Source organism: Larimichthys crocea, chromosome X (genome assembly GCF_000972845.2).
Source record: "Larimichthys crocea isolate SSNF chromosome X, L_crocea_2.0, whole genome shotgun sequence".
Taxonomy (NCBI): domain Eukaryota; kingdom Metazoa; phylum Chordata; class Actinopteri; family Sciaenidae; genus Larimichthys; species Larimichthys crocea.
In genome coordinates, this window is record NC_040020.1 from 7,558,563 (window position 1) to 7,571,696 (window position 13,134).

The following is a 13,134-nucleotide window of genomic DNA, read 5'->3' on the forward strand; positions in this document are numbered from 1 at the left end:
ACTAAGTCACACAGCAGCAACTATTTCACTGATTCTGGTGAAACTGGATCATATTTTATGGAGGAAATGTTTTCTGGTTTTCCCTCTGATGTCCTCCGGCTGCTCCGCCTCAACTCTCTGTGATTTACAGAGTTTATGATGGACAGTGAAGTAACCTGCTGACAGCTGTAGCTGCTGTTAGCTCAGTTCGTCAGCTTGGCGGTGAGCTCAGAGCGACGGGTACCCGTCGCTCTGAGCTCACCGCCAAGCTGACGAACTGAGTGTTTGTACCAACAGGCGTTATGGACGACCAGGAAGAAGAAGAGGAGGTAACCAGGCTCAGCAGCTTCTATGGACATGATGGCAGAGGAGCAGAGAGTGAAGAGGACGCTGACGGAGGAAGCTAAGAAGAGAAAAGGAGAGAGTGAGCGAGCAAGAAGCCGCCGGACAAGAGTAAATGTGGGACTGACTTTTAGTGGTTGGTGAGAGCTTGGTGAAATAAAAGGCTGAAAGACAGACGCCGAGCTGGGCTGACTGCTGCTGGACTAGGCAGTGAGATCAGCTGCTGCTGGGGACCTGGATGATGATTGGCTGCTGTAATATTATTAATCTTAAATAAAAGTAATATTATTTCTCTGCAGAGCGAACTCAAATCTAAAAATCAGCACAGTTGTGACAGCGGTGTTATTTCATGTTCGTTCTGAAGGCTCGTCTCTCTGCTCTAACCTTCCTCATTGTCTCATTGTAAAGATATGGGTGGTGGTGGGGGTATACAAGGTTGCTATGGAGACCATTCCTCTTGGCAACACAGAGATCTGCTCCATCTCTGTGCCCAGCGTGGAGGACGTGGAAACACCTTCTATAGGCGCCATATGTAACAGATGCATCATGTTTATATCATGAAGAAGCTGTGACGACGCCGTGCACGTACATGTCAGGGTTAGTCTGCAGTGAACAGCACATGGAGGATAAGTGACAGCAACAGACTAAGCAGTGTCAACATATGGACACCAACGTCAACACGACACTGCAACCACAACCAAGACTCTGCTCTCACTGTGTCTGCGTGCTCGTCCTTCCAGTGCAGGCTCGGACTGGCAGTCTGTGCTACCGGGCAAATGCCAGATGGGCCGGTGGCCTCTGATGTTTTTTTGTATGTATGTATTTGTTATTTTGTAGTCTGCAACATTTGCCCAGCAGCCCAAAATGGACTTGCGGCCCATTTGCATCCATTTGGAATAGGCTTTGGGTCACACTGGCTAATATCGGTTAATATTTGCCTCTTCATGACAGGTTCAGAAGTTACGATTTACACCCCCCAGGTTTATGTGAAACCGAAACAGGGGCAGACTCATATACAGTCTATAGATAAGCTTCATACTGTATGTTGCACGAATATTAATTACAATAAATTATGGACGACAGAGGTTCTAAAAAGAGGAAAGGAGGAGCAGAGAAAATCTGAGTTAAGATGCGGGAAAGGGCCGCACAGGTTGGGACTCGAACCTGCGCCTTCACACATGGAGCTAAACACCATATGGGAGGGTGGGAGAATGTTTGAGTGCGTGTGTTTAGGGGGCGGGTTCATCGGTCCAATGGTGGGCCACAGTCCCAGTCCGACCCTGCTCCAGTGTGTTCAGTCTGAAGTCAGCCTGCTGCGAGGACCCGGATGGTTTCACTCATAATGTTTCGCGAGCGATAACTACAACTAATAACCAATGTTAGCTGAGTTTGTTAGCTTCTATGGACATGATGGCAGAGGAGAAGAGAGTGAAGAGGACGCTGACGGAGGAAGCTAAGAAGAGAAAAGCAGAGAGTGAGTATTTATATTTGGGTTGCAGTTCGGGGAAGAAGAAGAACGTCGATCGTCATTTACAGTCAGTCCATATCAACACCGCCTGCTGAAGCTACACCTGGAATACACAGAGGAAGTGTCCTCAGGTAATCACCTGTCCTAAAGGTAAACGAGTGTGATGAGACTTCTCCAAAGGTCGGATCAGTTTGGATCTGCTCATCGTGACAGAGCTCCTGATTAATGTCACTTTCATTAGAGTCGTCTCATTAACGCTGATTACAGATTTCCAGCAGCGCGAGGAGCCCGCTGACACTCATCACAGCTCAGTCTGCAGATATCAAACCTGTAGGCGTGTCGATCCAATCAGTGTGTCCGGAGAAACAGACGCAGCATGTCGGCTCGATTCTTCAGAAATGAAAACAGGAAGTGTGATGAAGCAGAGATGAAATGAGAAAACAAACTTCTCCGTCCGTCCTTCAACATCTGTCTCGGACTGAGAAGCTGTCGCCTCCTGTAGGTCCGGTTTGGTTGGTGTCAGCCCTGGAAGCTGGGCCACCACCACCACTGCAGCATTCTGGCTCCAGGCTACATGATGGAGCATGTGAAGCCACAGCACTCCTTCAGCAGCGTGAGGCCCGTCTTGGTGAAGGGAGAAGACGTCGGCTGAGCCCGTGACGGCGTCCGTCTGATCGGCACACCTGAAGCCGAGAGAACAGGTCACACGGGAAACAAGAGACGACCTCAGAGTGAACAACAACACCAGCATGGCCTGGTGATGCTGCAGCTCTCTTACCCGTCCTCTTCGTGTTTCTCTGGAATTTGGACATCAAAAAATCTGCCATTTCTTTGTCCTCTTCATTCTCCCTGTGGACGATGAGAAACACAGATCAGAGAGACGTCTGTCCAGGAAGACACTCACTGGATGCTAACAGTTTAGATTTACTCTAAAAGGTTCGACGGATAAATCTTAGAAATCTGGTGGCTACTCTTTTATCGCTGAAGAGACTCTTAGATTGGACAGACACAGTTAACATTTGAATGTTCGCACAGACGTATTAACTGCTAACTAAATAAATCAAACTGCAGACAGTTGGAGATACAGCAGGAAGCAGAAGAACACTGTTGTTCTTCTGCTTCCTGCTGATGCTGTCTGACAACAGCAGCGATCACTGACTGCTGACTGCATTTCTATCTGAAACACTCTGAACTCGTCACCACAGAGAAACACACCTGAGTCGTTCAAACTCCACGTCGTCCACCAAGAAGTCTCGGGTCTCGACCAGCTTGTGGATCTGCTGCAGAAGTTCTTCTTCTTTCTGCCGGTCCTCGTTGGACTTGTCGTTATCTGCAGCACAAGATTAGAAGATCAATACTAAAACAGTGATGTAAAGCTGTGTGTCCTCAGCATAGATATGAAAATCTATGGATCTATGAAGGACTCGTACCCGGTACAGACACAAGTTTGTGCAGCTCCTTCTTCAGACGAGTGATCTCCTTACACAGCTGAATGTCATCCATCCTACAAGAGCATGATGGGAGAAAAGAAAAGACTGTTTTAGACAGTCACAGACTACGTCCAGGTTTTAGACAGTCTGCGGGGACGTCACGGAGACTACGTCTAACTTTAATGGGTGGTTAGTCTTGTTGAAGCACTCACATGTATCGGAGCTCCGACTCCCTCCTGACCAGGACGTCTCTGATCCTCTCGATCTTAAAAAGCTCCCCTTCGATGTTGTCCACAGTGATGGTGGAGTCCGCCATGGACACCACGTCGTCCTCTGAGAGAGAAGAACATACTTTAGACTCTCTGAATGTTTGAGACATTAAAGAGTAATCAGATTATTTACTGTATACTGTATGTAAATAAACGTTATGTCATCGTTCTAAGACAACATGTTCTGCTGCAGAGTCTCAGGGACGGCTTCCTCCACCTCTGATGACTCATCACTACTCCTCCTCAACCCCACCTCCTCTCTGCATCCAAACCCGTCATCATGAGCTCAGTTTTAACACCACCACGACATAATGAGTTATACTTCGACGTTTCTATGAGCAGAATTCACAGAATTAACATCAGACCATCTGTAAGGAGTAACACTGACTTTAATAGTGAAAATATTGTATATGTCACCTGACACATCAGCATGTCACATAACACAGTAACACGTCGGTGTTACGTAACACATCAGCGTGTCATGTAACACGTCAGCGTGTCACGTAACACAGTAACACGTCGGTGTTACGTAACACAGTAACACCTCAGCGTGTCACGTAACACAGTAACACATCGGTGTTACGTAACACATCAGCGTGTCATGTAACACATCAGCGTGTCATGTAACACGTCAGCGTGTCACGTAACACAGTAACACGTCGGTGTTACGTAACACAGTAACTCGTCAGAGTGTCACGTAACAACGTAACACCTCAGCGTGTCACGTAACACAGTAACACGTCAGAGTGTCACGTAACAATGTAACACGTCAGCGTGTCACGTAACAACGTAACACGTCAGCGTGTCACGTAACACCGTAACACATCAGCGTGTCACGTAACAATGTAACACGTCAGCGCGCCACGTAACACAGTAACACGTCAGCGTGTCACGTAACACAGTAACACGTCAGCGTGTCACGTAACACAGTAACACGTCAGCGTGTCACGTAACACAGTAACACGTCAGCGTGTCACGTAACACAGTAACACGTCAGCGTGTCACGTAACACAGTAACACGTCAGCGTGTCACGTAACACAGTAACACGTCAGCGTGTCACGTAACACAGTAACACGTCAGCGTGTCACGTAACACAGTAACACGTCAGCGTGTCACGTAACACAGTAACACGTCAGCGTGTCACGTAACACAGTAACACGTCAGCGTGTCACGTAACACAGTAACACGTCAGCGTGTCACGTAACACAGTAACACGTCAGCGTGTCACGTAACACAGTAACACGTCAGCGTGTCACGTAACACAGTAACACGTCAGCGTGTCACGTAACACAGTAACACGTCAGCGTGTCACGTAACACAGTAACACGTCAGCGTGTCACGTAACACAGTAACACGTCAGCGTGTCACGTAACACAGTAACACGTCAGCGTGTCACGTAACACAGTAACACGTCAGCGTGTCACGTAACACAGTAACACGTCAGCGTGTCACGTAACACAGTAACACGTCAGCGTGTCACGTAACACAGTAACACGTCAGCGTGTCACGTAACACAGTAACACGTCAGCGTGTCACGTAACAATGTAACACGTCAGCGCGCCACGTAACACAGTAACACGTCAGCGTGTCACGTAACACAGTAACACGTCAGCGTGTCACGTAACACCGTAACACGTCAGCGCGTCACGTAACAATGTAACACGTCAGCGCGTCACGTAACACAGTAACACGTCAGTGCGTCATGTAACACTGTAACACGTCAGCGTGTCACGTAACACGTAACAAGTCAGCGTGTCATGTAACACGTCAGCGTGTCACGTAACACGTAAGCGTGTCATGTAACACGTCAGCGCGTCATGAAACACACACACACCTGTGGATTCTTGACATTTACAGAGCTGCTGTCTGCTGTAAATAGAAACACACTGATTTGATTTGATCAGACCTTAACATCAAATCAAATCAGAAGCTCAGATGTCTGACAGGTTATGACAGATTATCTCAGAAGTCAGATTGTCTGTAGACACTGAAGAACATCAGTCACCTGCTCTGTGGAGGTCTTGGGTCTGCTCGGTGCGCTCCAGTGAACCATACTGACGAGGAGACGCTCGCTTCTTCTCCATCACTGTAGCTCCTCTTCTTCTTCTTCTCCTCCTTCCAGATGCAGAGGTTTACAGAGGAGGCTCTCACAGTGTCCGTCTGTGTTTCACTGAGGCATCATCAGAAATCCGCCTGCAGAGATGATCCGGTCCTCAGTGATGAGAGCAGGTGTGTGTGTGTGTGTGTGTGTGCGTGTGTCAGCCAACCAACCAATGATCAGGAAGGTTAGTGAGGAAACAGCGTCATCTGGTGGATGAACTTCACGAACCACGACTGCAGGAGACCAACAAGAAGACGGAGACAAACGCAGCTCAGTTCATTGAACATCTGTCCTCCTGAGGAAGGATTCGTCAGTTTCTTTAATCTCTGAATAAAAATTTAACTAATTACACGAGGCAGTGAGGATGCTCGCTCACCCTCCTGTCCACTCACACACAAACATATTAGCAAGTTATGGCAAAGATCTCTGAGGAATCAGCAATGGGAACTTCATGAGGATCTGCAGGACGCTGGATGGCACAGTTCCAAACAGTTTGGACTCTGTGTGAACGCAGAGAACACAGGCAACAACACAACAGGTCACCTCCTTTCCTTTCCTAAAGGAGGCTCGTGTGTCCTCTGCTGAAGGAGGTGATGAAGGAAGCAGTGAAGCTCCTCTCCTTCACAGTCAGAGGATTCAAACAGCCTCATCACGGACACGTGAACACTCAGAACAGCTGCCTCTGAACATCTGCAGTGTGAGTCAGTTTCATCAGATTAAATCAGATCAAAAACATTTCAAACAAAAAACACAAACAAAGTTTTTACCAAAAAAAAAAAAAAAATCATTTATTTATCGACAGAACGACTTTTGATGGTTTCTATTATTACGACGTGTTCGGGACAGGACAGAGAAAGGAATGTGCAAAATCTATCATCAATCAAACTGTTACCACACACACACACACACACACACACACACACACACACACACGGTATGTCACATCCCTCTGTAACTCACAGCGTCAAGATCATGACACGTGTAATCAGATTACATCACTCACACAGTTTTAGTGCAAACACGGTCAGTTTGTCGTCGTCACAGATTCACACCGCCACAAACGTTTGAGCGTGCGAGCGTCTCCGTGCTCAGCTCTTCGTCTCGTTCATCGTCTTCGTGTTTCCTGCTCGTCTGATACACAAACAGCTGCTCATAGTGCGCTTCATTCCAGGAACGTTCCAGGAACATTCCAGGAACGTTCCAGAAACATTCCAGGAACGTTTTATCAACCCAATCGGTTGTTTCCAGCTCACGTTATGTTATCTGAATCACACTGCGGAGACAAAGTCGACACCATCGTACCAGTTTGTCAACAAATGTGTGTGTGTGTGTGTGTGTGTGTGTGTGTGTGTGTCGGAGGCAGGAAAAGGTAGTGTGTCTATGAAGCAGAAAAACTGACTCAATAAAACTTTCCAGATTTCCTGTCACATGATCGTCACCTGAAGCGAGACCGAGTCTCAGCTTCTTCTTCTTCTGCATCCAGACTTTTAGTGTGACGGGGAGAGCTGACGGACGTTAACAGGGACAAAACATTTAAATCAGAAAGGAGTCCAGTGATTGGTTAAGCTTTACATCCAATCACAGCGATGATGTCAACAGTTTAGTGATCTCTCTGCAGTCTGACTGTGACCGTCATGACGTGAAGAGGACGAATCGCCGCACATCATGACTGTCCTCTGTCTTCGTGTACGTGAAGAAGTCAATCTGGACTTCAGCGTGGACGTTGGGGAAACTTTGTCGTGTCAGGTGATGATGCCGGCGAATGTGTTGATGGGCAGAGGAAGTCCTTTGCTCATGTATTTGCTCAGTCCGGCGTCTTTGTCCTCTCCCAGCTTGAGTTTGGACCTCATGGTCTTCTGGACGCAGTATCCGGGATCGAGACAGGGCGAGACCTCGATGCTGCGACACAGAGATGAAGTCAGCATGGGTTGAACAGAAACTTTAAAGGTCTGTTTAGGTATTTGTTTTAAACTGTCACCTCTGCACGTCTCTGAACGTCCTGCGACAATCTCTGTCCAGCGTGACGACGAACGATCGACTCTCCAGAGTGCGAATCTTCACGCTGCTGGTCCGAATCTTTGAATCCTGAGAATAAAAAATACAATAAAAAAACAATAAAAGCTTTCATTGTTGTTGTATAAAAAGTTCACGTCACGGCTGGGAGACTCACCACGGTGTTTTTAGTTTTTGTTGGAGATTCGTTCAGCGTGAGCGTCAAACAGTTCAGATCTGAGACAGAGGAAGAAATGATTCAAACTTTTGACTGAAAATATGAACTCTGATATGAGGAAGCATCACTTTCTATGTATGTCCAGATGATTCACTTTGTGTTTGTCTGTTGTGACGGGTCGAGATTACCTAATCCTGAGGTTTGGACCCTGTTATAAGGTCCAGACCTGCAGGTAGCCGATGACGGCTGCAGGCCGCGGACTGGAGCTCCAACTCTGTTTCTTTTTGTTGCTAATATGAGTCTGTGTTTCATCGTTGTGGTTTTATCGTTACCTTCTGCTTGAGTCGAGGGAACAGCGTTGATCTGAGCACCTGACGTCCTCACTGAGATTCCTTTGTCGACGTCTCGGCCGCTTAACGTCACCTGAAACAAAAATTCCTCAGCAACTCTTCGATGGTAAATGAATTTGGCTGCAGCTGGAAAAGTAACTCACCTTTCTGTAAATCATGGAGATGACGGCTCCACACACCTCCGCTGAGCTCTTCCTCTGCTTGTCTGAATGAGAAACAGGCATGATGTTACATACTAATAAAGAAACATGATGTAAAGTGATGCACGTGCACGCAGACTCACCTCGGACTGACGCTGAGAACTGTCTGAACTCAGGAAAGTCGATTTCTAGATGGGTGAGGAACACGTCTTCCACAGGATCCTTGGCGCTGGTGAAAATGATCTGATGGATGAAATATTAAAATGATGAAGTGAGAAGCTCCTCAGCAGCAGACACCTGCTACCACATGAACATATCATACCACCTTAACAAAGTAGATGGTGAAGTAGACCGGCTGCTGGCCGGTGCGAACGTAGTAGGAGATGACGTCAGACACGAAGGGGTCTTTGGGCGTCCCCGGGTTGGTCTGCTGCTACAGGAAACGTTGACGGAGGAAGAGAAGAAGAGAAAGGGAGAGTAAATGTGGGACTGACTTTTAGTGGTTGGTGAGAGCTTGGTGAAATAAAAGTAACCAGAACAAATACTCGAGTACAGCTGAACATTTTTACCACAATGAGATTACCCTCTTAATTTACACACAATCATGTTGAATATTTGAAGTAAATAAAAACGTTTCGGTGACTCTTCACTCGTTCATCATGTGTCGTTACATCGAGTTCATTTGTTTGAATTGTTTCCTGTTTGAGGCTTCAACGCGTCTTCCACGGCAGCTCAGCGTCGCTGTGGTTTCAGTGAAATCAACACATTTATTTTCTTCGCAGCAAAAGATGTTATGCAACTTCCTGTTTCGACTGTCGGCGGAGAACAGTCGCCACGGCGACTTGAATGTCACACTGTGAGGTGCTGACACTCCAGTAGTGTCTGTAAAATCACAAACAGTATCATCGTACCATTTCAGCCAGTTTGGGGATCATGCAGCCTAAACTCCTGATGTTGGAGTTGTACCACGGGTCCACCATGCTCAAGTAGGAACCGAGAGCGCAGGGGTTCCCCTTGGACTGATGGACGTTTTCCTAGAAAAGGGAACACGAAAGAGAAACACATTAACCAAGAAACACGACGAGCACCTCGTTTTCTATTCAGTCTGTGTTCATGTTCAGTCAGACCGACTGAATCTTGTCATCGTTACTTAGAATTTGATCTTCAGTGACGTCTGAAGTCTGAACAGGCCAGTGGCGTGTCGCCAGGAGGAAGCTGGCTTACCTTGACAGGTGAGGTGGGAGCTGTGGCCCTGCAAACAGGGATGTAGTAAAACTGGAGGTTGACTTTTATTGTAAGGAAAAGCCTCCGTGCTTCCCTTTTCCTACAAAGACGAACCAGAGTGAGAAACACAAAGTCAGTTCACACGCCTGACTGAGCAGTTTGAAAATCACACAACAGAAAAAGGTTTTAAGTTTCAGCATGTGACATTTGAAAGAGAAGTCCAGATTCAACACTCAGCAGACTATTGTTGGCGCTCAGCTTCTCACAGTGACACTGACGATGACGTGGCCGACGACTGAAACGCCACTGTTCACTGTTCATACTGAATATTCTGACATATTACAGGAGTTTCAGCGTGCTGCTCCTCCCTCAGTTTTGGTCGCACAAACACAAAAAAGGTATCAAAATGACCGGCTCGGCCAGGAGTGGTGAGCTGTGACTTTTCTAAGAGTTTCACAACTCAAGGTTTTTGCCCAAAATCACCAAAAACCACAGCAAAGTTTAAAATGGGTGTGTGTTGGTAGAATGTTCCAGAGCTACAGTGGAGAGGGAGAGAAACATTTGTCAAAAAATACATTTGCAAACGGCTCTCGTGGCCACAAATGTCACTCTACAGAAATAATTTCTACATAGAAACGTAGGAAAATTCGTGGGCTACGCAGCGATATCACTGCTGAAGCTGTCAGACTTATAGTTTTGGCGGGAGACGCACTGATGCTCCAGGATCACCCACCGACAGCCCCATCTACTCCCATGTAAACTGGAGAGGAGAAATTTCCCAAAGGAGCACGGGGCACCTGTTCTTTCTCTCTCTCCCCAGGTCACATTTTTTAACTTCACACACTGAAATTCAGCATTCACATGGTCGACAAGATGAGGATGCTCACGGTCATTTGGGCTTTTTGATACCACCTACCGTTTGGCATTAGTGTCCACTAGTTGGAGGGGCTTCATTTAGAGATTTTCTGTGTCTCTCAGCAGTCACTCACACACAGACAGAGCACAGCTGCAGTTAATTGCTCTGACCTGCAGCTGACCCTGGTTGCTCGGCAACCTCAAGCTGCCTTTGACTAACTTTGTTGAAGTCTCTGTGCTGCTGCGGTGTCAGTAATAATGTCTGTCAGACACACTCTACAGTTATTTAGACATTTTATAGTCATCCTTTATTGTTAACGTGGAGCTCACCTAAAGAAGTAGTAGGCCTTGGCCAGGCGGCCCAGTACCTGGTCGTCCCCCATGGCCACTATCCTGGCAGTAAAGTGTCTCTGCTGTTTGGGGAAGGGGTTCTGCATGGTGCTGTTTCCTGCACGCCTCTGCAGAGTCGCCCCTCTTCCTCTTCCCCATCCTCCATTTCCGTCTCCTCCTCCTCCTCCCACGAGGTTCGCGTGGTCCTCCATTGTGTCCTGCATCAGCACCATGCTGTCCTTCACAGACGGCTTCATCTTGATGCCTCCACGTCGGGACAGCTTCAGTGGATCCGGCTCACTGAGGAAAGAAGAAGAGGAGAAGAAGGAGGTTACATCAACGCAAAGACCCAGACTCTTCTCCAATGATGACCTGGAATACTCGCGTGGGAAGTCAGATTAAGGAGGAATATTTACCGCTGAGGTAAAAGAACCAGGTTCCTGGTGAGGTTTCCTCGCGTTATTAATTAATGAAATTAATTAACTTATTCATTCATTATGTAAAACTTTACCTTTTGCTTTGTTCCCATGATGCACTGATGCTGGCAGAGTCCAGAGATGACAGTGAGGACAGATCAGCACTGGGGGGCAGGTCTCTTTCAATGCCGCTGTCGTTGGACATGACGGAGAAGCGAGCCATGTCGGATGGCGTCAGGTCGCCGGGCGACTCGCCCAGCTCGAAGTCCTCTTGCTCCTGGCTGAGGGAGAACTGCTCCGTCACGGAGCTGGATCGAAGCCACTTGGCCAGCTCGCGCCCTGTCGACATGAGATTCAGAGGCAGCAACATGAGCAACATCATCACAGACAGACTACAGACAAAGTGCACAGACCTACAGCTCATCCACAGACCTACAGCTCATCTAAACCTACAGTTCATCCACAGACCTACAGTTCATCCACAGACCTACAGCTCATCCACAGACCTACAGCTCATCCACAGACCTACAGTTCATCCACAAACCTACAGCTCATCCACAGACCTACAGCTCATCCACAGACCTACAGCTCATCCACAGACCTACAGTTCATCCACAGACCTACAGCTGATCTAAACCTACAGCTCATCCACAGACCTACAGCTCATTCACAGACCTACAGCTCAAAGAAGCTCAAAGTCTTCAGTTGTTTTCATCCTGAAAACATGTGATCCTATGGGATAATCTGGATAATTATTAGTACCGTGTCACTAAAATCCAGAGGTATGTAAGAAAGAAAGAAACTGCTGTTATGAAATGAAAGAATCTATTCAGCGCATACATTTGTCAGCTTCGCCTTGTGATGCTTCAGCGTTTAGTGCTCGTTAATGCAGCTCTGCGTGCAGTACAGAGCACTTCGTTAATCCTAATTAAAATGTAAAGCAGGACAGGACAGACCTCAAAGGTCACATGAAGCTGAGTGACTGTGCCGTCCTGTAGGTGTACTCTGTCACAGTTTCTCTGATTCACTTCCACTCTGTTCACTTTGTTTCACTTCACTCTGAGACTGAGAGCCAGATGTCATCATCAGCTGTTTGAAGGCCACCGTCCAAAAACACACACACACACACTAACGTGTTGAGAGTGTGTGTTTAAGACAGCGTGTTTCTAATGGCAGCTAGTGTTACTGTTCACGTAAAGAGAAGCAGCAGATCAGGTGACTACTGTTCAAGTCTGAAGGCTAACAGGCTAACAGAGGCTAACAGGCTAACAGAGGCTAACAGGAGCTAACAGGCTAACAGAGGCTAACAGGCTAACAGGAGCTAATAAAGGCTAACAGGAGCTAACAGGCTAACAGAGGCTAACAGGCTAGCAAAGGCTAACAGGCTAACAGGAGCTAACAGGCTAACAGGCGCTAACAGAGGCTAACAGGAGCTAACAGAGGCTAACAGAGGCAAACAGGAGCTAACAGGCTAAAAGAGGCTAACAGGCTAACAGAGGCTAACAGGAGCTAACAGGCTAACAGAGGCTAACAGGAGCTAACAGGCTAACAGAGGCAAACAGGAGCTAACAGAGGCTAACAGGCGCTAAAGGGAGCTAGCTAACGGAAGCTAGCGAAAGGGAGCTAATGGAGGCTAATGGAAGCTAACAGGATTGCATGTTCAGTGTTCAAGACTACAGAGGCTAACAGGCGTTAACAGAGGCTAACAGGAGCTAACAGGAGCAACAGAGGCTAACAGAAGCTAACAGGAGCTAACAGGAGCTAACAGAGGCTAACAGAGGCTAACAGAAGCTAACAGAGGCTAACACGAGCTAAGGTTAATGTTAAAGTAAAGAGAAGCAGCAGATCCCATGTTCAGTGTTCAAGTCTAAAGGCTAACAGGAGCTAACAGAGGCTAACAGGAGCTAACAGGAGCTAACAGGAGCCAGCCAGCTAACAGAGGCTAACAGGAGCTAACAGGAGCCAGCTAACAGAGGCTAACAGAGGCTAACAGGAGCTAACGTTAGCACAGGCCAGCTGCAGTCTGTGGTCATGTGACGTCTTTTATCTCGTGTTGTTA

The 13,134-nt window shown here is 47.3% G+C and overlaps 2 protein-coding genes across 3 annotated transcripts in view; both read right to left on the bottom strand.

Moving 5' to 3' along the window:
• Positions 1–1,377: 1,377 nt before the first annotated feature.
• pik3r6a (phosphoinositide-3-kinase, regulatory subunit 6a) lies at positions 1,378–6,034 on the bottom strand. Its single transcript, XM_019254605.2, has 6 exons — positions 5,495–6,034; positions 3,432–3,552; positions 3,220–3,293; positions 3,005–3,119; positions 2,568–2,638; positions 1,378–2,472 (listed from the first exon to the last, which is right to left on the bottom strand). The coding sequence occupies exons 1-6, from the start codon at positions 5,571–5,573 to the stop codon at positions 2,360–2,362; spliced, it is 573 nt and encodes a 190-aa protein (XP_019110150.1). The 5' UTR covers positions 5,574–6,034; the 3' UTR covers positions 1,378–2,359.
• A 316-nt stretch (positions 6,035–6,350) lies between these two features.
• pik3r6 (phosphoinositide-3-kinase regulatory subunit 6) overlaps positions 6,351–13,134 on the bottom strand; it is a 15,473-nt gene continuing 8,689 nt past the window's right edge. Inside the window, exons 11-21 of one of the 2 annotated variants that reach the window (XM_027282678.1) lie at positions 11,171–11,414; positions 10,660–10,959; positions 9,475–9,574; positions 9,162–9,284; positions 8,576–8,683; positions 8,394–8,493; positions 8,254–8,315; positions 8,093–8,183; positions 7,761–7,819; positions 7,569–7,675; positions 6,351–7,489 (exon numbers count right to left, since the gene is read on the bottom strand). In XM_027282678.1, coding sequence (XP_027138479.1) covers positions 7,333–7,489; positions 7,569–7,675; positions 7,761–7,819; positions 8,093–8,183; positions 8,254–8,315; positions 8,394–8,493; positions 8,576–8,683; positions 9,162–9,284; positions 9,475–9,574; positions 10,660–10,959; positions 11,171–11,414 — 1,451 coding nt within the window. In that variant the 3' untranslated portion in view covers positions 6,351–7,332. The remainder of the gene's footprint in view (positions 7,490–7,568; positions 7,676–7,760; positions 7,820–8,092; positions 8,184–8,253; positions 8,316–8,393; positions 8,494–8,575; positions 8,684–9,161; positions 9,285–9,474; positions 9,575–10,659; positions 10,960–11,170; positions 11,415–13,134) is intronic. The other variant, XM_027282679.1, reaches the window with a different exon arrangement.

What these genes read in the sequence shown, in the direction of transcription:
- pik3r6a (XM_019254605.2), bottom strand. Translation starts at nt 5,573, where the DNA reads ATGGAGAAGAAGCGAGCGTCTCCTCGTCAGTATGGTTCACTGGAGCGC. An exon ending in CCAAGACCTCCACAGAGCAG is followed by an intron (nt 3,553 to 5,494) that starts GTGACTGATGTT and finishes CTTCTCTCTCAG; the next exon opens with AGGACGACGTGGTGTCCATG. An exon ending in GTGGAGTTTGAACGACTCAG is followed by an intron (nt 2,639 to 3,004) that starts GTGTGTTTCTCT and finishes CATCGTCCACAG; the next exon opens with GGAGAATGAAGAGGACAAAG.